Source organism: Dioscorea cayenensis, chromosome 17 (assembly GCF_009730915.1).
Source record: "Dioscorea cayenensis subsp. rotundata cultivar TDr96_F1 chromosome 17, TDr96_F1_v2_PseudoChromosome.rev07_lg8_w22 25.fasta, whole genome shotgun sequence".
In the NCBI taxonomy this organism is placed as follows: domain Eukaryota; kingdom Viridiplantae; phylum Streptophyta; class Magnoliopsida; order Dioscoreales; family Dioscoreaceae; genus Dioscorea; species Dioscorea cayenensis.
The window spans coordinates 19297650-19322303 of NC_052487.1; the positions used below are offsets into that span (position 1 = coordinate 19297650).

At 34.6% G+C, this 24654-nt stretch overlaps 5 protein-coding genes across 5 annotated transcripts; 3 read left to right on the forward strand and 2 right to left on the reverse strand.

Annotated features, from left to right (window-relative positions):
• Nucleotides 1-44: 44 nt before the first annotated feature.
• Nucleotides 45-4341, reverse strand: LOC120280171 (mitochondrial carrier protein CoAc2). Its single transcript, XM_039286918.1, has 7 exons — nt 4057-4341; nt 2324-2409; nt 2007-2214; nt 1621-1747; nt 1072-1256; nt 858-980; nt 45-456 (listed from the first exon to the last, which is right to left on the reverse strand). The coding sequence occupies exons 1-7, from the start codon at nt 4216-4218 to the stop codon at nt 316-318; spliced, it is 1032 nt and encodes a 343-aa protein (XP_039142852.1). The 5' UTR covers nt 4219-4341; the 3' UTR covers nt 45-315.
• Nucleotides 4342-9439: 5098 nt separating this feature from the next.
• LOC120281216 (probable F-box protein At4g22030) lies at nt 9440-10702 on the reverse strand. Its single transcript, XM_039288094.1, has one exon. It carries the CDS (start codon nt 10700-10702, stop codon nt 9440-9442), a length of 1263 nt encoding a protein of 420 aa, XP_039144028.1.
• Nucleotides 10703-13113: 2411 nt separating this feature from the next.
• On the forward strand, nt 13114-14385 carry LOC120281217 (probable F-box protein At4g22030). Its single transcript, XM_039288095.1, has one exon. It carries the CDS (start codon nt 13114-13116, stop codon nt 14383-14385), a length of 1272 nt encoding a protein of 423 aa, XP_039144029.1.
• Nucleotides 14386-16831: 2446 nt separating this feature from the next.
• LOC120281218 (probable F-box protein At4g22030) lies at nt 16832-18109 on the forward strand. Its single transcript, XM_039288096.1, has one exon. It carries the CDS (start codon nt 16832-16834, stop codon nt 18107-18109), a length of 1278 nt encoding a protein of 425 aa, XP_039144030.1.
• A 2457-nt stretch (nt 18110-20566) lies between these two features.
• Nucleotides 20567-21829, forward strand: LOC120281220 (probable F-box protein At4g22030). The gene has a single exon (XM_039288097.1). The coding sequence runs from the start codon at nt 20567-20569 to the stop codon at nt 21827-21829; it is 1263 nt and encodes a 420-aa protein (XP_039144031.1).
• The last annotated feature ends 2825 nt before the right edge of the window (nt 21830-24654 follow it).

The window sequence follows — 24654 nt, forward strand, 5'->3', positions numbered from 1 at the left end:
AGCTCTTGCTCTGTTAGAAAATTTCATAAAATATGGACGCTGAGTAAAAAGATAGAATATTTCTTTTCTTTTTTTCCTTCTTGATCCCTCGCAAGTACATGTGCCAAGCTTTTCAATGGCTTATTGAACAACTTTACATGAAAAATGTATGCTCTAAGCAAAAAGGCAGAGCATGAAAATTTTCAATGCTGTACAGAGTGAATGGATGAATACCGTTCATGAATTACACCTAACATTAGAGTTCCAAAAGAATCAAATTCTTCATTAGCATATATGGGACTGGAGTAACACCTGCTCAGACCTCAGTTTATGATTTTAACCAGAGTGAAGGGAAGACAGTTGACCGCTTGTTTCTTCTCTAACCACCTGAGCGGCAACTTCCTCTCGAGAGGGAACCTTGAGCCATGACTTCATCACATCATAAACTGTAAATCCAATTGCCACTGAAGGCACAACCTAAACAAAAGCAAGAATACAAAATTTTGAGATACCATAAAAAGGCTGGGTCATGATGCACCAATGTTTGGGTGAACATGCAGTATCCTCAAGCTAGTACAATGTATAGGTGGACTAATTTTGAAATAGCAATCATTATTGTGGTTTCAGTACCGGTCATCTAACTAAGCTACCGTGGAAAGTGACAATATCAAATGCCATTCTGTGCTGTGTCATTCATTAAAAATTCACTAAGTTATTTATGTCCATAGACATGACTATGTTGATTCAAATCAGCAAGCTATATGTGGCCCTAAAATCAGTTGATTAACAAAACACAATACGCTGGTGTGTGCACATATACCGATATCCATACAGTACTCTTTAGAATTTTTCTCCTTACTTTAGCAAAGACAACTCACCTTCAGATAGTTGATACTCAACCCTGAAAATAGTTGCCTCCATCCTTGATTTTGAACAATTGAAACAAAGCTTTCATAAGTTCCCTTTGTCAGTCCATGTTCTGATGCTGAAAGAGCTTCAACCTGAAGATGATTTTTTTTTTCTTTATATCAATTAAACATGCTCCTCCATTTTTTGAATGATGGAACCAATAATTGACCATCGACAAGATACCTGCATTTGTCGCCTAATAACATCAAGAGGGTAGGTCATTGTCTGGCCTATTAAACCAGCAACAGATCCACATGCAAGCTTCACGATAATATCCTTTTTGTGCTTTTCTGGAACATGAGACTTCATCTCCTCATAAAAGTAAAACTTCAAACCAGAATATGGGAAAATTCCATATAAAGATGGACCTGAAAAAAGAATTAGGATTAGATTTATAGAAAGTTATCTAGGGAAGAATCTTTTGAAACAAAAGATATAATGACAAGGTATGTATAAGGTTTATGAGAAATAAAAGTACAGAAGATGCATCCAATTATGCCTACATTTGTTTTAATGACATGAAAGGACGGCATTGATCACAAGTCACAGTATTCAGCTACTTCCTGAACAACAAAAGCCTATATCAAGACTTCTACTATCAGTTATAGATTGTGAAGAAGTAACCCTATTATTCATACCATCAGATAGCTTCTTATCCCCAAATAACATCATACATGAAAAATAAATATATAAGAAAGAAGTAAGAAAAGCAAATGGTAGAAGTTTACTTACCAACACCCCTATAGAGGCCTCTTACTCCATGTTGTTTAAAGATCTTTGAAATACAATCAAATATTCCTCTATAAATGATCCCAGGTTGGGATAAACCTTGGGCTCTCAACTTGGGTGTTTCAACAACCTGCACAATTAGATATAATAAGAATTCTTCTTCCAAAATTTAATTTGCACCAAAGCAAAAACACATTATACTTTTGTTCCAAATAAAGCATAGATGCTAAATATTTTGAAAATTTAAGATATCGGTGCATGAAACTTTTTACCAGAAAATTACAATCATCAGCTATAAAAAGTAGAGATTGATAAGAAGTTTACATGCATTGGGAGAGATAAGTCAAAAACACAAAAACAGAAACATAAAAGAAAAGGACAATCTTTACCTGAAAAGCCAATTTGGTACGAACTAAATCAAGAGGATAGGTGAAAATGACTGCAGTTCCACCAGCGATAGAACCTGAAACAAGATCAAGAACTGGCCCTCTTCCTATATTAGGAAAAGCAAGTATTATCCACCTGCGGTATTCTTCATAAGCCATGTAGTGCAAAGCTGCATAAGGAACAATTCGAGCAACACTAGCTCCATTTCCCCTGAAATAGAACATATTGCACAGATCATTGAATTGTTAGTGGAAGAAGTCTTCAAGAATCAGCACAACATCAAACTGCTGAAACAGAAAAATAAGTAGCACAATTCTACCTGTAAAACCCCATTAAGCCTTCTGTCTTGGCAATCTTTTGGAAGGAACCAAATAACCCAGCAGTCCGAAATTCTGCTCTTCTAGTCTGCCAAAGAAAAAAAAAACTCATAAGCAAGTGAATTGCCCACATATTAATCTCAACAAATTGGATAACTGTAGAATTGAAGGCCAGCATATTAATAGTAATCCAAATCTGGATTATGTCTCTATGCAAGTTTTAAACAATATGCTCTACTCTGCTCTTATGAGCTTCATACATACATAACACAGTAGTATGCCATTAACATTGGCAAAGTCAGGAATGCAGCTTAGGTTCTACTACAATATCAGCTCAAATCCTAATTTTAATTATCATAAAATCTGAGTATCATGATCAAAACAGTTGCTATTTTTGCATACAACTGAGATTATACAGAGTATACATAAAGAAAAGGAAGAATTATTACTTTATCAACGATCTTTTCATGACAGTGAACAAGACCAATGGTATCCAACAGACAATGTTGCTTAAATACCACCAGCCTCAAGATCTTTAATTATTTGGTTCTCCTGTTTCAATAATATCTTCACTTTCTTTGAGTTTTAGTCACTCATTCTTATCGTTTAGCTGCCAGTGTATGATAGCTATATGACTTTATGAAAGAATCATCAAATGCAACACAGCATTTATAAAAGTTGGCTAAAAATGTATTCCCAATTTTGATAAATATAAAAATTACAAAAAGAAAATCTGACGTTTCTCATATACTGGTGCAATTAGGATAGGTCGTACAGGAATGTAATGATAATATTTCTCACGACATTCAAGTTAACAATATGAAAAGTTGATTTTGTGGATCACTACCAAATCGCCTGCTTATAATTCTTATCAGTTAAGAGATTTTAGAACATTCCCTGGAGGGGATTACTATGACAACGTCAACCTTTTCCTCTCATTGGACTTGCAATAAAATCTATCCTTCTTACTCGCCTACAAGGCTCTTCTTAAATGAGAAATTTTCTGTTAAATGATAATATTATGGGTTATGAAAAGGACTATACCAGTCAACATATCTGAATGGAAAGCTTACCATCCAACAACCCAACCACCAGCCAGTATGCCGAAGCAACACTTGGCATTAAACAAAAGCAAACCAATTAGCTACATGGTCAAGAACTTTAACTTGAAATAAAGACCAAAGCAGCCCCCTTCTTTTCTTGCATGCAATTCAGTTCTCATCCTATACTAAAAACAATCAAGAAACATCTTTTGTAGACAATTTGAATCAAGAATTCACAGAAAACAACATCAAATGTTTTCAAGATCACTAACGTAACACAAAAAAGATGGAATCCCCAGCTAACTAAACTCTCAACCATGCAAAATGTCAAACCAAGCAAGCAGAAACTCAAAGCAAGACTAAAAGCCCTGTTCTTAGACGCAGTCAAAGTTCTCTTCTCATCCTACACTAATAAAAACAGGATAAAAAATCCTACTTTTCTTACAAGAATCCGTCAACATACGAAACCTGAAAACCAATAACCTAAACAGAACCAGCATTACAAGTCTCCAGGATCACCGATCAAATTCCAAACAAACAAAACACCATTTTACCCAATCCTAAAATAAAAACAAAAATCAGCGCTATAACATCAAATGCAAGAAATAAACCCACAAGAACCACAAGAAAGAACTCCCAAAGAAAAAAAGCCTCAAAATCCAGCGCCAAGAAACCACAGCAAGAAGAGCTACCTGAAAGAGTATCTTAACGCGCTCAAGCGGTGCGACAGCAGTCTTGGCGAAACCCCCAGCCACGCCACCAGCCACGAGCTCCTTCACAGCGACGGGGATCGAGTTCTCGATGCCATGAAGAGGGCTCTTCCTCCTCTCCTCCCCATCAACCCCCTCCGCCATTGCTATTGAGAAGCGAAGGAGGAGAGAAAGAAGAAGAAGACGAAGAAAAAGCTTGGAGAGGGGTAGAATGGGAACGATGGAAGAATATAAGCAAACGAAAGAGAAGAGAGGGGTATTTTGGGTAGAGAAGGGTAAGAAAGTCAAAACGTGGAGAGAGAGAGAGAGAGAGAGAGAGAGAGAGAGAGAGATGAACTGTGTTTTGAGAATAATAAAAAGAAAGAAAGCAAAGAGACGATTGGTCTCAAACATCTTGTTAGACTTATTCAAGAATGCGCCACGTTTTATAATATTTAATATTGAGTTTATGCATATGTAACCTTGTAAGATTCTGAAATTTCTGCTTTAATATATTAGTGGGGAAATATGTATAGGGTTTAAACCATCTACATAGATACGCATATTATTGTTTATTAAGAATATTTGTTTATAGCGGGGGGTGTAATCGATCGAGTTCGAGCCGAGCAGCATGCTACTAGAGCTCGAGCTAGGTTGAAAACTCACTACTCGATACTTGACTCGAACTCGATCGAGTTTTATTTTTGTAGCTCGAGCTTGACTCGATACATAACTCAAGCTACTCGAGCTCACTCAATTAAGCTCGATAAAAGCTAACAAACTATATTTTATTATAGATTATTTTATACTCGAACTCGAATTCGGGCTCTAACTCGAGCTCGAACTCAAATATATATATATATATATATATATATATATAACAAACTAACATATAATATATATACACACAAATACAACTACTCGATTAAGCTCAAACTAATATATAATATATATACACACAAATACAACTACTCGATTAAGCTCGTGAGCACTCGAGTCAAGTATTAAGATGCTCGAACTCGGCTCGCTCAACTACTCGAGCTACTCAAGCTCGAGCTCGAGCTCGACTCGACCCTAAGCGAGTCGAGTTCGAGCTTTCCCCGAATCGAACTTGAATAGCTTACAAGTAGTAGTGTATCATTTACACCCCTATTTATAGCTATAATTTATATGTATGGTATAAATTTATTGTTCATGATCGATGTACACATTGTATAATACTGTATGGTATTGTTTAATATTATTTATGAATGAATATTTTATCATTAAATAATGATCTAATGGCTACTACGGATGTCTCTAAATGGTAGATCCTTTTATATATATATAACAATAAATCATCTGGGCGTCGGTAGATAATCAATAAGGGTGAATAGTATAATTACATTTTACTGTTCATTGAAATGGTGCTGTATTTTCCCTTAGTTTGTATTTAAAAGATTATATAATTTTATTGCTATTGAATATTGGATAGGTCAATATGAGGGATATTACAAGATTCTTTTTGGGTTGTTTTCAAAGTCCTAAGGACAGATACTACGTGGGATTGATATGTATATATATTTATATATTACCAAGCACGTACACCCACAAAAACCATGGGAAGAGGATACAAATTTTAGTAACACATTGCAGCTAAACATGCCTATGAGCTTGTTTTGGATTGATTTCTTAAACAATATCAGTTTTATAAAAAATGTTTTTTTAGAAAAAGTGTTTTTTCAGAATAAATTAAATATTTTTTTGTATTTTATGTTGGATTAGTTTTTTTTAAAAGCAGAAGTTGTAAAAATAAGTTGAAAATAACTTTTTTTCAGAAGTTAGTCGAGCACTTTCGTAGTCTAATGTAGAACCACTAAAAAAATTTGTTTTTTTAAAACTCTTTTTACGAACACTACTGAAAAACCAAGTCTAAAACAAATCTTTTTAATGACTTACGGGTTTTTAAAAAGTTTAATCCGAAACAATTTCTAATATCATGGGGTTTAAAAGTTTAGAGGACCAATTCACTAGAAGGCCCAAATAAATTTAGGAATAACCCTCCCGCTTCTTTTACAAACTTATATAGTCCCCCAAATGATATTGAGTAATATGACCACAAAATCTTTATCTCAAAAATTTTGCCTTAACTAACCTCCAATTGGTCTCAAAGTCGCATTAACGGTAATGTGCCTTCCCCAATATCTTATCATGATAACTATGGACAATACTTTTTTTTTTTTACAAAATTAACTGAAAGTCTCTTTTTTTTTTTTTCTTTATTTCTCTCTTTTGTATTCTAAATTCTTGAGGAAAGACATTACAAATTGCCACACAAATTCTCTCTCAAACTTTCACCTTCTGTTTTGATTTTCCACTACCTTTTGAATCTAGTGCACAATATAGTTTCAATATTGCCCATACCATATATATTTACTGAAATTAATTGAATCACAACTCCAGATTGTAACAAAACTTCGAACCACCATCAATTCTTTTCATTTAGTTTGGGTCAAATATGGTTTGCATCATCCACTATTTTTGGCCAAACCACCAACCAATTATGCTCACCACCCTATTCAGCAAGACCCAAATTTGGTCTTCAATCACACGCTCAAACTTGGTATTCTTCAATCATATACCAAAATGAGTTTCAATAAATCATCAGTCAACTTATTATGCTCTTCAATCAATCTTTAATCAGTTACATATAATCTTCAACAAATCCTCAACTAATCTAAAACCAACATTAGTGCGTTGCTCACCATCCAATGTCCAGGGTTTGAGTGTAATGAATCTCTATCACTAGCTTTAGGTGATAGGTCTAGTACTATTAAAGCTGTTACCAAATGGCCGGTTGAGAGTGAAATGGTGACAACAACTCTGGCCCACAACAATGGCATCAAATGCTCATTGGTTGTAAGTATTGCCACATCTTTTAAGAGGCATATTGCATTCTCAAAGTGGATGTGGCCAAGCCTTTTATCAAATCTAAGCTCATTTCATCTAAGCCCTGATATTGCACTACCATCATGTTAAGTTTTTATATTTTGGTACTAGTAGGCTTATATATATGAGTTTTATATGGGCTAGAAAGTCTTTACACCAAAAAGTCTCAAGACTTAGTGGCTCAGTCTCTATACCTATATATAAACCCATTACACTTCTATTACACAACTGAGTGCAGATGCCTCAAGTTCAACTCGATCGAACTTTGCATGCACTCTGTCATCGTGAGGGCTGCATTTTACGTGAACTCAGTATACTACTTATGTCTCGAAGTCCTCACGCACTGGATCATACATACTGAACTTATCTCGCGTCGATTGACTCCACTATATTTCTACGATCTCGTAGTTAAATTTTTATATTTTTAAGTCTTAGTGTGCCCTAAATGGGCTCTATATGGGCTTAGGGGTCTTACACAAAAAAATCTCAAGACTTAGTGGCTCAACCTTTATACCTATATATAAACACATTACACTTCTATTACATAACTGATGTGGTACTATATTTCCAACACATCACTAGCTTAGAACTTATGCCTAATTTTATTGAAGTAATGCAAAACACAGTTGTTTTACTAAGTGCATTTCATCTCAGGATTCAAGTTGTAATTTCACTATTATGCCCAAAAACTCTTCAATAGGTCCACCTCCTAAAAGATATCCTCTAGATTATGAGTGTTTGTTTTTTTGGTGCATGGTCTTTCTTTCCTATTGTATGCTCAACCAATACATTTTAATTTTAGTGTGCTAGTTTAGCATTTATGTTTTTATTCAAAAATGTATATATATATATATATATATATATAGTGTCGGTGCTTTCCTGAAGAATAATACCATTTATTGGGATGGAGATAACCAAGAGTCTCTTCATAGGAATGATGTTGATGGTGACTTAACTGATGCTTCTGAAGTTGAGGACTTCTCTGACAATTCTGACGTGGAACTTTTGGCTAGTTATAGCAACCTAAAGGCTTTCAATTTTTATTCCAAAATTACTAAGAATATCTTCACAACAAAATCGGTTTTTCTCTACAATTCTGTTTGGACTATCTCTTCTCTCATTTTTCATTAAAGTTATAATTTATCTATTTTTATTTTAAATTTTTTTTTATTATTAAATACTCTTATCACCCATTACAAAAAAAGGTCTTGAAACTTATGTTTGGCAGAGCAACCATAGACAGATCATCTCATTTGGTAGTTACTTCTTGAAAGTCCAATTAGGTTCTTCTATTATTTCATTGTGAAAGTCACTCAACCATCTAGAGGGATTCCTACTCTTTTTATTAACACGTCCTTAATTTTGGTTCTACCTTTTTTGTGCTTGTATTTGTTTGCTTTTTAATATATTTTCAATGATTCATCAGGATTTTTTTTTTTCTAAAAACGATTATATATTTGGTTGATGCTTGAGCTAATTAATCATCATTCATTTCTTGATATTGTCCTGAAGGAAAGCTTTTTCCTTGTCTTAGACCAACTTATTATTATTAATTAAAATAAATTTTAAATTAATTTATAGCTGAAGAGATGATCATCCATTGCCTAGTTTAATTCTTGAATTACAAATAAATACACATATTAAAAGTTTTAAACATAAAGTATTTTTTCGCTCAAGGGCATACACACAACAAGAAATTAATAGTCAAGCTATATATACGCCCCTCATCAGATTATATGGAGATTGAGCTACAAGTTTGCTCCTACACTGGAGATCCTAATGGCACTATATGTAAGGATGCCTTCATCACCCATGTACCGGAACCCTTGATCATCACAAATTTGGTAGAATTTGAACATGTGACTAATTTATTGGGCTAGTTCAACTTTGGCATTTTGTGTTATTTTACAAATTTTTCTCTTTAATTGTAGCATGGCTTATAAATTTTTCTTCAGAAAAATTTTTCAACAAAAAATCAAAATTTAGGACTTTCATGCAGTGTCTATAATATATTGCAACTTAGGAAGGAGTACATGCATAAGGCAATATATATGCTCCTTCTTGATAGTAGTCTTCCAAAGTAATGAAAGTTATGTTCTAAAAGTTACCAATGCTCATCTTAGCACACAAAAAATATAATATAAAATATAAAATATAAAAAAACATCAACAACGTTCCAATAGTACTGAAATTAACGCAACTGCAATTTTTTTAATAGCTATATGATCCCATCTACGAATAACATTAAGTCAAATAAAGAGTGAATATTATATGTTATGTGTGTATATATATATACATAAACTAAAATGTCATGAGAAGAGAGATAATTTTGTCCTTGTATCATAACTTATTTATATCAACAAAAAAGAATGAATTCAATTGTATACATCTCTGTGCATGAATGTATCTAACTACTAATCATCAGTAATGATCAGTATATTAACTTGCTCTGTATAAATTAGAAGAGCTTGCCAGCAAATCCTTCAAACTCAGCACCATTAACTGAAGAAGAAGCACAAGAAGCAAAGTCCTCAAGCTCTGAAACTCTTCTTCCAAGTTGCAAAGCCATGTTCATCTCAAACATCTCTATGTCCTCTTGACAGCTCTCCTCTGAGTTGAACTCAGTGATCTCCTCTTCCAACTTCCTATAAAATCCAGCACAGTTCCTAAACATCTCAATCAACATGCCAATCTGAAAACCATGCTCCAAAGTGTTGATCATGGTTGCAAGAACACCACCCATTACTCCAAACAACACAGGCCATTGCCCAAGTGCAGGAGTCCCAATCAGACCAGCACCTACTGCACCTAACCCTGCCAGCAAAGGTCCTGAGATGGCCAAACACTTGTTGATCTTCACAAACAGGTTGCCATGCCAAACATACTGTTCCTCATCTTTTTCTTTCAGAACTTTGAGCAGCCCTCTCATCTTTCCATCTTGTGCTGATGATGATGATCTCCTCCTTGTTTGGAGCTTGGGCCACCATACGGTAGGCTCAATGTTCTTCGGGAACTTCTCGAGCATCCCAGGGAGCAAAGGAAGAGGATAAGCCTTGTCAAGAGCCAGCACCTTCTCCAAGGCTTCCTCCACATCCAATTCAGTAGGAGTAAAAGTAGAGCTCTTGAGCTGATCAAGAGATGTATGGATTGATCTCTCTAGCTGTTTGAACAGTCTGGTTGCATTCCTTTGCTCTTCAGCAAGCTGTGATGGTTGGATCTTATTGACAATGAGCATCATGCCTGTTGCAGCTGTGAATAAAAGAGCAGAAGAAAGCTTGAATGCCAGAAAATGCTGTGATTGATCACCCATAGAGATTGTAGAAAGACCAGCCATGATTGAAGCAATGAGGTTGATGGAGTTAATGGAGTTAAGCAAGAGTGTGTTCCAGTTATCCCTTTGTTCTCCAATGATCTTGTGCATCTCCGCTCTGTCACCGGCCGCCTCTGCGATCGCATAGAGCTTAGATACTAGTAACATGTCTACTTCTTTATCATCAAAAATTGTTTGTGGTTTGTTGATGATGATGTTTGAGCTTGGTTCTCTGATTCTAAGTTCCTGCATGTTGATCATGTTCTTAAGCTTTGGGAGCTCAAGACCTTTGTTTTGGAGATTGAGATTGAGTTGCTTTTGGAGACTAGCTTTTGATCTCCAACCATGCTGCTTTGATGCTGCTGCTGATGATAATGATAACATGAGATTGTGAACTTGCAGAGTTGCCATCTCTATATCTAAAATATTAATTGAAGTAAATATAACAGAAAAAGATGGAGATGTATATATAGATGTTGTTGATTGAGTTTTGATGATTTGGAGTATGAAGTTGAGGTGTTATATATATATGTGTGTGTGTGTGTGTGTGTGTGTGTAGGTGCATGTTAGGAAGAGGGTAAGGTGTGAATTAATAATTTGTTGACTGACCGGGCCAATGCAAATTGTACGTTGAATGAGGAATCCATGAGCTTGACATGGGAAACCGTCAATAGAGACTTGATATTATTTTGGACTGCGTAAAAGTATAAATATGCAATTAAAGTCATTTTCAGACATTTTATTATAAAAGATAGTCATTTTCAAGACCTTTTAAGTTAACAAAAGCCGAAATATTGAAGTGATATTAGATTAGAGTGATGTTAGCAATTAAGAAAAACACACCAAAATAACAATATGGATATGTATTTGAATGATAGACTTGTGTTATCTCCTCAAGTGTGAATCAATGAAGTTGTTGAATTTGTATGTTTTGTTTGAAGTTCATTAATATATTCAAGTCAGAATGACGGCCAATTACGAGTTGTTTGAATGATAAAATTATTTGTAATATATAACAATTGTTATTATTTTGTTATTATATTAAAAAAAAAATGGACAAATCATGTGTTGGAGGTGTACTGGGCATGCACACTGGCAAACTACCGGAGATTAAATATTTAGTTCATGCACACTCACCTAGCATACATGGAGATTAGATTGCAAACTCACTCTTGTAACTGAAGATTTTTTTTTGGTATTACTGTGTTTGACTCATTTCCAATTTTCAGCAATGAAAGTCCCTATAAAATACTTTTGCAGTGTGGCCAATACCACTAAAAAAAAAAACCTTTCTTTTATATTTATTTATTTATTTTATGTTATTTTATTTTTGAACTTGTCAGAATTACACTATAATCACACACACACATAAATATGGTTGACTTAGACTTTGATAACCTAAAATGACCGTTAATGTTTCAGTCAAATATTTGGCCAAGCATGCAGATTAATTGATCAATTCAAGTCTAAGGTCAGTTTCCTTCGTATTATACAACCACACGCATGAGGTTGGTAGATGAATGAGTAGTTTGATTTTTTTTAATCATAAAAATTAACTTTTTGTTTGATTTTTTTAATTAATTAAATTAATTTTAAACCAAAGTCGAGGAGAGAGACTGAACCATTGCAGGTTAATTCAACATAATATAATTAAGATGAATTAAAATTGATAAATAACATAAATTTAAATTGTATCTCAAAAGAGTTTTTTGTATAGTAATATTACTCTCACTGTAAAAAATATTTTATAAAAATTTTCATTGTCTAGAGTTTGAAACTTGTGTGAGCGGATTTAATTAAAGCTCAATCCCCGTATCCATCAGGAAGTGAGCCCTTAATACATGATTTATCTACTTCATTAAAAAATAAATAAAAAAAAAAGTTGTATTTCATCACAATTGCTAAAATAATTAAATAAAATTAGTGAGTTTTTTTTTAAAAAAAATATTATAACCCAACCACGCTAACCAACTCTAAATAAAATTTATGAGTAAATTAATGTGAGTTTATTTTTCTAAATATTATAATTCAACCACGCTAACCAACTCTAAATAAAATTTATGAGTAAATTAGTGTGAGTTTTTTTAAAAAAATATTATAACCCAACCACACTAACCAACTCTAAATAAAATTTATGAGTAAAATTTAGTTCGCTCAAAGTTAAAATCATGCCTTTTATTTAATTATATAATGTGAAGCATATTTCTACAAGACAAAAATAGACCGATTGTATAAATTAGGATAAAATACTGAAATACGTATGTGGTCTATAAAGCCAAACTAATCATAGCGTGAATATACTTGAGAAATACCGTATGATTGGTAAGTATTACTTCTGTATACATACAATTCCGTGTCCGTATTCCAGTAATGAGCATGGGCTGATTAAAAGAATGAGTCCATATGTACGCCTTGACAGCTGAAAAATTTGGTTAACTGAGTTGCATCTACCTTAAAAACAATGTACAGTAGTGTTTAATATAATTAAATCTCAATTAAACACAACATATATGTCAATATATTCATGTAATTAGGCTTCATGGTTTTACAAAGTCTAAAATAAAAAAGAGTTCATATATCTTGACAATTTCCATGTCAAAGAAGCAGGCATGCATTGGCCCAGTCAGTCAAACCATTGGTCAATTCAAACCAAACCCTTTACCTTTCTATCTATATTCTATATATAACACCTTCATGCAAACTCAAACCAGAAACTCATCAAAACTCAAGCAACAAACTCCTCCATAGTACCTACCTATCACATCCAATCCCCTCAAAACTCTAAAACAAAGAAAAGCATACACATATACATAATTACAGAGATGGCAACGTTGCAAGCTCACAATCTTCTCTTATCATCATCATCATCATCATCAGTGATTGCATCAAAGAAGCATGGTTTGAGGTTCAAAGCTGGCATCTCTAAGCCACTTAATATCAAGAACAAAGCTCTTCCTTCACTTTCAAAGGTTGGAATAAGAGAAACTATGTCAAGTTCAATCTCAAACAACATCTCCATCATCAACAAACTGGAAACCACCCCTGCTATCACAATTGATGATAAAGAAGTAGATATGCTAGTAGTATCTAAGCTCTATGCCATCGCTGAGGTGGCGGCAGACCGAGCGGAGATGCATGAGATCATCGGAGAACAAAGGAATAACTGGAACACACTCTTGCTTAACTCCATCAACTCCATCAACCTCATTGCTTCAATCATGGCTGGTCTTTCTACCATCTCCATGGGTGATCAATCACCTCATTTTCTGGCATTCAAGCTTTCTTCTGCTCTCTTATTCATAGCAGCAACAGGCATGATGCTCATTGTCAACAAGATCCAACCATCTCAGCTTGCTGAAGAGCAAAGGAATGCAACCAGACTGTTCAAACAGCTAGAGAGATCAATCCATACATCTCTTGATCAGCTCAAGAGCTCTACTTTTACTCCTACTGAAATGGATGTGGAGGAAGCCATGGAGAAGGTGCTGGCTCTTGACAAGGCTTATCCTCTTCCTTTGCTCCCCGGGATGCTCGAGAAGTTCCCGAAGAACATCGAGCCTACCGTATGGTGGCCCAAGCTCCAAACAAGGAGGAGATCATCATCATCAGCACAAGATGGAAAGATGAGAGGGCTGCTCAAAGTTCTGAAAGAGAAGGATGAGGAACAGTATGTTTGGCATGGAAACCTGTTTGTGAAGATCAACAAGTGTTTGGCCATCTCAGGGCCTTTGTTGGCAGGGTTAGGTGCAGTAGGTGCTGGTTTGATTGGGACTCCTGCACTTGGGCAATGGCCTGTGTTGCTTGGAGTGATGGGTGGTGTTCTTGCAACCATGATCAACACTTTGGAGCATGGTTTTCAGATTGGCATGTTGATTGAGATGTTTAGGAACTGTGCTGGATTTTATAGGAAGTTGGAAATGGAGATCACTGAGTTCAACTCAGAGGAGAGCTGTCAAGAGGACATAGAGATGTTTGAGATGAACATAGCTTTGCAACTTGGAAGAAGAGTTTCAGAGCTTGAGGACTTTGCTTCTTGTGCTTCTCCTTCAGTTAAAGGTGCTGAGTTTGAAGGATTTGCTGGGAAGCTCTTCTAATTTATACTGATTAAGTTAATGTACTAATTAGTGATAATTAGTTGTCAGATATATATAAATGCACAGTGATATACAATTGGATTGATTCTTTTGTTGATATAAAGAAGTTTTGAACTAGCTAGTACAATTGAATATTCTTTTGGGTTTATTAATTATGGATTTGTTGAAATATATATATATATATATATAGATATATATATCCTTAATTATTTTATTAAAAAAAAAAAATTGTGTGGCCTTAAGAAGGGCAACGAATACTTGGAAGTCATGAAGAAAGTTTCAATTTTAATTTATTGGAGGTTGTCTTTATTACTTTTTAGTTTAAACGAATTTTCTGGTCTTCTCTTACCAAAGCATAATTTTGACATGTATAATATCAGGACAAACAAACAAACAGATATAATACTTGTTTATACATTCACACAAAACAAACAAATGTTTTAGGATGCATCAAATGAAAAAATGTATAAAAAAAATGTAAATGAAAGAATTACTGACATGGTTTTGTTGATAAAAAAAAATCCTCATGCAAAAAATCAACATTGATTTTCTTTCAAGAATTTATAGTGATGTTTTTTTTGGGGGTTAATTAATTAATTTTTTATAATAAATCAATTAACTTTGGTCAAATATCATTTTGATCACTGACTTTTGATTTGTTTCGAAATTCTTACTAAAGTTACTAATCATTTCATCTATAGGTCACTCGATAGATTAACATTTTCATTAGTTGAAGTGGAGACCGGAAAAAGCCCAGTCAACACACTGGTGGAGGCCTCCATGTCAACTAATAAAGATGTTAATCCATCAGGTGACTTGTCGATGAAATGATTATTAACTTTAGTAAGTATTTTGAAACAAATCAAAATTTAGTGATAAAAATGATATTTGACCAAAGTTCAGTGATTTGCCAAAAATATTAACCTCTTTTTTGGATTGGCATATTATTTAAAAAATCCACAAATACAACAAATTCACCCATATATCAATGGATGTGGCTATTTGAGAAAATGTTTATTAATATTCATGGCTGCGTCTTCTATGTCTTCTACGCAAGTCATCAGATTTCAACTCTACGCAAGTTGAATAACAACCGTCATTAGATCATCAACCAACGGTTGAGATCATTTAGATGTATAGTTTTATTATACTTATAAATAGTTGTAAAGTGAAAATTGAGATGATGCTCAGGACTGTTCATAGCACTGTTCATCCACCAATATGTGCCTATCTCTCTCCTTCTTATTCTCACTCATACTTTTTAAAATATGGGGACGATATTTTCTCATATATATATATATATATATATCTTGACTTTGACCTTAAAGAACAATGAAATACCAATTTTATTATTTTAGGGGTGCATTTTTTCTGTCTTAGAATTTAGTAAGTTAATTATTGATTTATTTATTTTTTTATATAAAAAATAATCCAAATAATAATTTAAGATAGATGATATAAAAGTAATACAAATAAATAAATAAACAAAAAATAAGAGGTGACGGAGGATAGAATTCTCATGGGGCGTAAGGTGAGGGGTGAAATATTTAAAAGACTTCATCAAAGGGACAAACAAGTACGAAAGTGCACTAGCTAGTTATAGTGACTTAATTACTTTTAAAAATTCACCATGCTTTTATTTTCCACTAGTGCTATTGCTTATCAATTTTATAAAAAAAAATAGGAAATAGGCTCTAAAAGATTTTGGCACAAAAATACTTGAATGATTTGTCAAAATACAAGTATATCATGTACAATATTTGCCCTACCAACTATTTTATCTTGTTTGAAATCTTAAAATTTAAGAATTCCTCAATTTATTTGTTATACCATTCCATTTTATCTTGATTTTTTAAGTAAAAATAAAAATGAAGAAATTAAACATCATTATGATAATGATTATGATTAGGAATGCCTAGACCATCACAAGGACCAAATTGGTTGTAAGTGAAAAGGAAAAGGCTAGTTTTACCTTGCTTCTGAAATCTTACAATTTATTAATCAGTGAATTTTTTATTTTAAAGTTCTGAACATAATTTATTAAATACAATAGATCGACTTCACAAATAAATGGCAGCCATATATCTAAGATGTGGTATTGAGTGCTATGCATGTGAACAAAAAATTATCAATATTTGTTTTCATGAGAAAGAGTAATTTGAGGAAGTCCAAAATATTTAATATGGGTCTCTATTGACGGTTTCCAATTACTCATTCAAACATATATATATATATATATATATATATATATATATATGCTTTGCCTGGTCAGCCAACAACTTATTTTCAAGACCTGACTTCTTCTTATATATATCTAAACCTATATATATACTTGGTTCATTGCAAACTCCAAACCATCAAAACTCAATCAGCAACATCTCTCACTGAATACATATATAGCCTTCTGCTGATCATTTCAATTATTTAGAGAACTTAGGAGAGAAACATGGCAACTCTGCAAGCTCACAATCTCATCTTGTCATCATCATCATCATCAGCAGCAGCAGCACCAAAGCAGCATGGTTTGAGATTCAAAGCTCGTCTACAAAACAGAAGCTTTGATGTCCAAAAGCTTAATAACATGCTGAACGTGCAGGAGCTTAGAATCAGAGAACGAAACTCAAACATCATCATCAACAAGCCACAAACAATTTCTGATGATAAAGATGTAGACATGTTACTAGTATCTAAGCTCTATGCAATCGCTGAGGCGGCCGGAGACAGAGCGGAGATGCACAAGATCATTGGAGAACAAAGGGATAACTGGAACACACTCTTGCTTAACTCCATCAACTCCATCAACCTCATTGCTTCAATCATGGCTGGTCTTTCTACCATTTCCATGGGTGATCAATCACCACATTTTCTGGCATTCAAGCTTTCTTCTGCTCTCTTATTCACAGCAGCAACAGGCATGATGCTCATTGTCAACAAGATCCAACCATCTCAGCTTGCTGAAGAGCAAAGGAATGCAACCAGACTGTTCAAACAGCTAGAGAGGTCAATCCATACATCTCTTGATCAGCTCCAGAGTACTACTACTTCTACTCCTACTGAATTGGATGTGGAGGAAGCCATGGAGAAGGTGTTGGCTCTGGATAAGGCTTATCCTCTTCCTTTGCTCCCCGGGATGCTCGAGAAGTTCCCGAAGAACGTCGAGCCTACTGTATGGTGGCCCAAGCTCCAAACAAAGAGGAGATCATCATCATCAGCACAAGATGGAAAAATATGGAACAAGGAATTTGAAGGGAAGATGAGAGGGCTGCTCAAAGTACTGAAAGAGAAAGATGAGGAACAGTATGTTTGGCATGGCAACCTGTTTGTGAAGATCAACAAGTGTTTGGCCATCTCAGGACCTTTGCTGGCAGGGTTAGGTGCAGTAGGTGCTGGTCTGATTGGGACTCCTGCACTTGGGCAATGGCCTGTGTTGTTTGGAGTGATGGGTGGTGTTCTTGCAACCATAATCAACACTATGGAGCATGGTTTTCAGATTGGCATGTTGATTGAGATGTTTAGGAACTGCGCTGGATTTTATAGGAAGTTGGAAGAGGAGATCATTGAGTTCAATTCGGAGGAGAGCTGTCAAGAGGACATAGAGATGTTTGACATGAACATGGCTTTGCAACTTGGAAGAAGAGTATCAGAACTTGAGGACTTTGCTTCATGTTCTTCTCCTTCAGTTAATGCTAATGAGTTTCAAGGATTTGCTGGCAAGCTCTTCTAATTTATACAGATTATATTTTATTAATTACTGATGATCAGTAGTTAGATACGTACATACATGTACAGTGATGTAAAATTGAATTCATTCTTTTGTTAATATAAAGAAGTATATATATATATATATATATTGAACAAGTACAATTGATTCATTATTTTGGATTTAATTTATGGATTTGTTGATATATATTTATATAGAGCCGCAAAAACTGAAATTGCAAATCACATGTTGAGTCTTTGTTGATATATATATATATATATATATATATAATTGATCATATGGTTGTCTTTTGGATGTCTGCAACACCAGAACCAAAGAGGATCAGATTGAAGTATACTTTGTTTCAATCATCAAACATCAATCATGGATCAAACATAGCCTTAATTTATGAGGTTCTCTCACCCCTAATTTTGAGGATACTATATCCAATATCAGCTTTGGCTATGTGCTCAATTGATTTAATCACTTTTGTGCCACACAAGATAGATGATCTTCGACAATAAGTATTGTCACTTATATTTTCTGTATAGAATCATCTTTCCTCACATTCACTGTTTGTGGAATAGAAATATCTCTGTTGTGCTGTATTGTTTCTAGTCATTTAATTTTTTTATTAGTTAGTTATCTTGTATTCTTTGTCTATTTAGACTTTTCTTTTTTTAAAAAAAAAAAATTAATTATGTTGTTATTTATCTATTTTTTTAAAAAATTGGGGCTTTACAAGGGCAGTAAATTACTTGAAAGTCATTAAGAAAATTTTAATTTTATGGGTTGTCTCTTTTATTTTTCAGTTTGTGGTTTTCTCTTGATTTGAATAACTTGTTGTGTTTGTTATCTCCCCACATCTAGTTGAATAATTTTGCACCCTTGTAGTCTGGGTGTATTAGGAGTTCTTATGTAACTTGTATTTGTATTTTTATTACTTTAATAAGTTCCATAATTTATCTATTTTATTAAAAAATAAAAATAAAACTAAAAATTTAGCTACAAGAGATTTTAGCACAAAAATATATACTTGAATAATTTGTCAAAATACAAGCATATCTTGAATACTATTTGCGCAACTGACTCATGAGGTCATTGCCGAAATTTTAAAATTTAAGAATTCCTCAATTTATTTGTTATACTATTCAATTTTATTTATTTTTCTTTTTTTTTATTCTTAAATTTATTTGTTATACTATTCTATTTTATCTTAAAAAAAAATGGAGTAGCTAGTTTTACCTTGCCCGTGAAATCACATAATTCATTAATTTGTAAGTTATTGATATTAAAGTTCTCAACATAATATAATTTTGAATAATAGATCGACAATGTCGCTTTTTTTATGAATATAAACAGTATTAAACAGTACTGGAACCCGGATGTACATATATGTACAGTATGAGAATAATATAAGAATCCCGGGTGAGCAGCTGTATGTAACAAAGATACATGAAACGAAAGATCATGTGGAGAGATTTGAACCCATGACCTCCCCCTTACACTTTGATGTCATACCATTAGGCTATCCAATGGTTGACTCAACATAATATAATTAAGGAAGGATTGTAGATATGGATAAATACAATAGACTTCATAAATAAATGGCAGTGATATGTATGAGATTTTTTTTAGAAAATAGATAAATCACTAAATTTATTTAAAAAGCAAAAATAACAATACAAGAACATATTAAAATTTATTACAACAAAAAAAAAATGAAGCATTGAAGTGACTGGAAAAAAAAAAAGACATGAGTTACTAGAGATGAACAAACTGACAAGAAAACAGTGAAAATAGAGTACAGATATAATGCTAAGGGTGTTTACAACTAAGATGAAAAGCAAAGATGAAAAGAGGTCACCTTGCCCTGATATAACTCTTTAAAATGCCATTGACTAGGATGTGAGCTTTAACGGAGAAAGTAACTTTTTGATGTACAGAATCCAGCTAGAACAAAAGGCCCTGGCTTCCAAGATATATGTCTACAAAAAAAATTCCTAATCGAGAGAATCAAATGTATTTGCATAGTCCACTTTAAAAATGAAACCCAGAAGTTTGCATTTTTTTTAAGGCTGAAAATGAGCTTTTCTTCATTCGCAATACATTTGTCTTTCATGAAAGCTGATTGAGAATCATCTACCATCTATATATATATATATATAAGATGTGGTATTGAGTGCATGCATGTGAACCAAAGATTATCAGTATTATTATTTTCATGAGAGTAATTTGTGGTAGGCCAAAATAATTAATACGGGTCTCCATTGACGGTTTCCAAGTCCTCGTTCAAACATATATCATGCAGTGCCTGGTCATTCAACAACTTATTTTCAAACCCTGACTTCTTCCTTTATATATATATATATATATAATCTATATATATACATACCTCTCATTGCAATCTCCAAAACCATCAAAACTCAATCAACAACATCTCTTCCTGATACATACAATCATTTAGAGAAAGAGACAAACATGGCAACTCTGCAAGCTCACAATCTCATCTTATCATCAACAACAGCAGCACCACCAAAGCAACATGGTTGGAGATTCAAAGCTAGTCTCCATAACAGAAGTCTTGATGCCCAAAAGCTCAAGAACATGCTCAGCATGCAGGAGTTTAGAATCAGAGAATTAAGCTCAAACATCATCATCAACAAACCACGAACAATTTCTGCTGATACAGAAGTAGACATGCTAGTAGTATATAAGCTCTATGCGATCGCAGAGGCGGCCGGAGACAGAGCGGAGATGCACAAGATCATCGGAGAACAAAGGAACAACTGGAACACTCTCTTGCTTAACTCCATCAACTCCATCAACCTCATTGCTTCAATCATGGCTGGTCTTTCTACCATCACCATGGGTGATCAATCACCACATTTTCTAGCATTCAAGCTTTCTTCTGCTCTCTTATTCACAGCAGCAACAAGCATGATGCTCATTGTCAACAAGATCCAACCATCACAGCTTGCTGAAGAGCAAAGGAACGCAACCAGATTGTTCAAACAGCTAGAGAGATCGATCCATACATCTCTTGATCAGCTCAAGAGCTCTACTTTTACTCCTACTGAATTGGATGTGGAGGAAGCCATGGAGAAGGTGCTGGCTCTAGACAAGGCTTATCCTCTTCCTTTGCTACCCGGGATGCTCGAGAAGTTCCCGAAGAACATCGAGCCTACCGTATGGTGGCCCAAGATCCAAACAAGGAGGAGATCATCATCAGCACAAGATGGAATAATGTGGAACAAGGAATTTGAAGAGAAGATGAGAGGTCTGCTCAAAGTGCTGAAAGAGAAGGATGAGGAACAGTATGTTTGGCATGGAAACCTGTTTGTGAAGATCAACAAGTGTTTGGCCATCTCAGGGCCTTTGTTGGCAGGAATAGGTGCAGTAGGTGCTGGTTTGATTGGGACTCCGGCACTTGGGCAATGGCCTGTGTTGGTTGGAGTCATGGGAGGTGTTCTTGCAACCATAATCAACACTATGGAGCATGGTTTTCAGATTGGCATGTTGATTGAGATGTTTAGGAACTGCGCTGGATTTTATAGGAAGTTGGAAGAGGAGATCATTGAGTTCAATTCGGAAGAGAGTTGTCAAGAGGACATGGAGTTGTTTGAGTTGAAGATGGCTTTGCAACTCGGGAGAAGAGTTTCAGAGCTCAAAGGCTTTGTTTCTTATGCATCTCCTTTAGCTAATGGTGCTGAGTTTCAAGGATTTGCAGGGAAGCTCTTCTAATGTGAATACGTTCTTATTCTTTAATTTGTACGATTGAATTCATTCTTTGTGGAAAAAAACGAGTTTTAAAACAATCCCTTTCAGGTTGAGTGCATAGATTCTATCATTGGTCTTCCTATAAATCATAGATTGGTTATATATATGAATATATATATGCATGGAAAGAAATATGAGCATATTAAGTTCAATTATATTATTTTCAATATTGGTAACACAAAAGTAGAAATTTCTAATACCAAAAAGATATTCCAAATGATTAGAATAAGTTCAACAACCTCCCATATAGACTCAAATTAAAACATTACAATGTCAACAATGTACAAAATTAGCAAACATCCAAACTTCACCAAACTTAATTAGTCAATGGTCAATGTAAAACTTCACCATATGAATATATATATATATATATATATATATCTCATAGATTCATAAACACATCCAGAATGGCGACCGTTCAAATGCATGCACACAAATTAATTACCTTGCATTGATACTCATGGACTGAATGCCCATGATTTGTTTTTCTCATTCATTGATTCATGTCACTTAAATTTTGTTAACATTGGGTTGTAGTTACTAGTGATTGTTCATGTGTAATAAAAGTTGCATACGATTTGTTCTTATGACAAAGTGTTGGTGTGATTTTTATTACGCAAGTATATGCTATTGCAAACAAATAATATAATGATAAGAGAGTATCATCCCACAAGGATTGAGCTTATTAATAACCAAAATTATTTAAGTAATGCTATATATAACGAAGAGATCACACAAAACCAACCACACGAATGATGTGGCTGGTGACGTGTCAATTTTTTTTTTAATTAAAATTTTTTTTTGAGAAAGTAAAAAAGACCATCATCACGAATCTCTCTCTCTATCACACACACACACTCTCTCTCTCTTGGGGCTCTCTCCCAGTCCTGGCCGCCGCTTCCCTCCCCCACTGCTCCCGGTCGCCACTCCCGGCCGCCGCTTCCCCGCCCTCACTCCCGGCCGCCGCTTCCCTCACCCGCTCCCGGCCCCCATATCTCTCTCGTTTGGCTTGGAAGAGAAGCTAGGGCACAGGTCGGTGGTGCACAAGAGAAGGGAGCGGCGGCCGGATCGGTGGTGCACGAGAAGCTAGGGTGCCGCTCCCTCCTCCTCTCCTTTCTCGTGTGGTAGATCCCTATCTCACTCGTACCCTAAAAAGAAAAAAACTACAGAAAAAGTATAAGGCCCCGTCTCCTCCTCGTGTCAATCGGGCCGTCGTTCCACCTCCATCTCCTTTGCGGCGGCAAGGACTGGGAGAGAGCCCCACGAGAGAGAGAGTGTGTGTGATAGAGAGAGAGAGATTCGTGGTGATGGTCTTTTTTACTTTCTCAAAAAAAAAAATTTATTAAAAAAAAATTGACACGTCACCAGCCACATCATTCGTGTGGCTGGTTTCGTGTGATCTCTTCGTTCTATATAGCATTACTCAAATTAAAACCCTAAGTCTACTTGAATAATAAGATTGAAGAGATTTAATTTAGAAAATATAATTCAAGGACTAGAAAAAGATAGTTAGATGAGAAGAAATCAATGTCAAGAGATTTTAGGGTTTCCGAGTTCACCTAGGCTAATTCCACCTAGATCATTTAGTTTAATCAATCAATGTTTGTTTCTTATATGTTGTCATCAAATTTCCCTAAATTACATATTGATCTTTCTCAAGCATCAATAGCATATTCCACTAAATAAGTTAACATCATCTCTGAGATAACTGTGAACCTATGAAACTCATTAAGCTCTAGAAATTTATATGATGCATATAACCTCAGAAATATCTCTATCTTATTATGGTTGTGTCACGCCTCGAACTCGGCTCGCCGGACCCGGTGTGCAGACAAACGGCCGCAGACCAACAAGGCGTAAACCCCATAAGCCTGTAAGGCCTCAAAACCTGATTTAGGACAGACAAATCTATACCAACCCAACTGAGTTACATGATTACAGAGTCTACATATATATAATACCGGGATACAAGAAGTCCAAAGTACAAAATATAGGAATACAGGGATAGACAATGACAAGAACTCAAAATTTACGCCAGGACAAGACATCTACAGGCAATCTTTCAAGATCCATGCTGGTCTATCACTTTTGATCTGAAAAGGATTTAAAGCAAATCCATGCGCTCACTAGCCCAGTAAGTAATTCAGAAATTATTTTAAAACAACAGGGTTTATAAATCTCGATTTCAAATATTGGGAATAATTCAAAGTTTAAACATAGTTTAAACAAATACAAAATAAATAATTCAACAGAGGTATAGTTCTCAAGTAATACCGCTATTCAAGATAATTGTAATAAAAAGAATACCATAATTCAAAACTATAAATAATAATTCGCCAGAAATGAGCATAGGTCTTCAAAACATAATTTAAACAAAATAAAAAGTGAAATATTCTAATAAAAGAATATTTCCAAATATGATTTACCAGAATTCAAAACCCAGAAATACGATATCAAAAATACAGAAATTTCAAAGCAGGACAAATATTTGTGCTTTTGCAGAAAATCAAAATTCAAAAGGGGCAAAATAGAAAGTAACAAATTCCAATGTATATCTCCAAATTCACTATAGATGCCGGAAGTCATTTGTTTACCCTCGGTGACCCGAGCCAGAATAACAGAGATCATTTATTTACCCTCGGTGACCCGAGACTGAATATCAGGTGGTCGTTAATTATTTCACCGAACGGGCACGGTGCAAAACTGCAGTCTTATTTTTTCAAAAATTTTTGTCGACAAGGTCAGGGTTTAACCCCCAACTGACATGGTTGCATATCGCTCATTTGGAG

Bases quoted from the DNA above. Each gene is read 5' to 3' on its own strand.
- LOC120280171 (XM_039286918.1), bottom strand. From the start codon at position 4,218: ATGGCGGAGGGGGTTGATGGGGAGGAGAGGAGGAAGAGCCCTCTTCAT. The intron at 2,410-4,056 runs GTAGCTCTTCTT...TTTCTTTGGCAG, and splicing joins GCGTTAAGATACTCTTTCAG to ACTAGAAGAGCAGAATTTCG. The intron at 2,215-2,323 runs GTAGAATTGTGC...GTTCTATTTCAG, and splicing joins GGCTTAATGGGGTTTTACAG to GGGAAATGGAGCTAGTGTTG.
- LOC120281220 (XM_039288097.1), top strand. From the start codon at position 20,567: ATGGCAACTCTGCAAGCTCACAATCTCATCTTATCATCAACAACAGCA.
- LOC120281216 (XM_039288094.1), bottom strand. From the start codon at position 10,702: ATGGCAACTCTGCAAGTTCACAATCTCATGTTATCATTATCATCAGCA.
- LOC120281218 (XM_039288096.1), top strand. From the start codon at position 16,832: ATGGCAACTCTGCAAGCTCACAATCTCATCTTGTCATCATCATCATCA.
- LOC120281217 (XM_039288095.1), top strand. From the start codon at position 13,114: ATGGCAACGTTGCAAGCTCACAATCTTCTCTTATCATCATCATCATCA.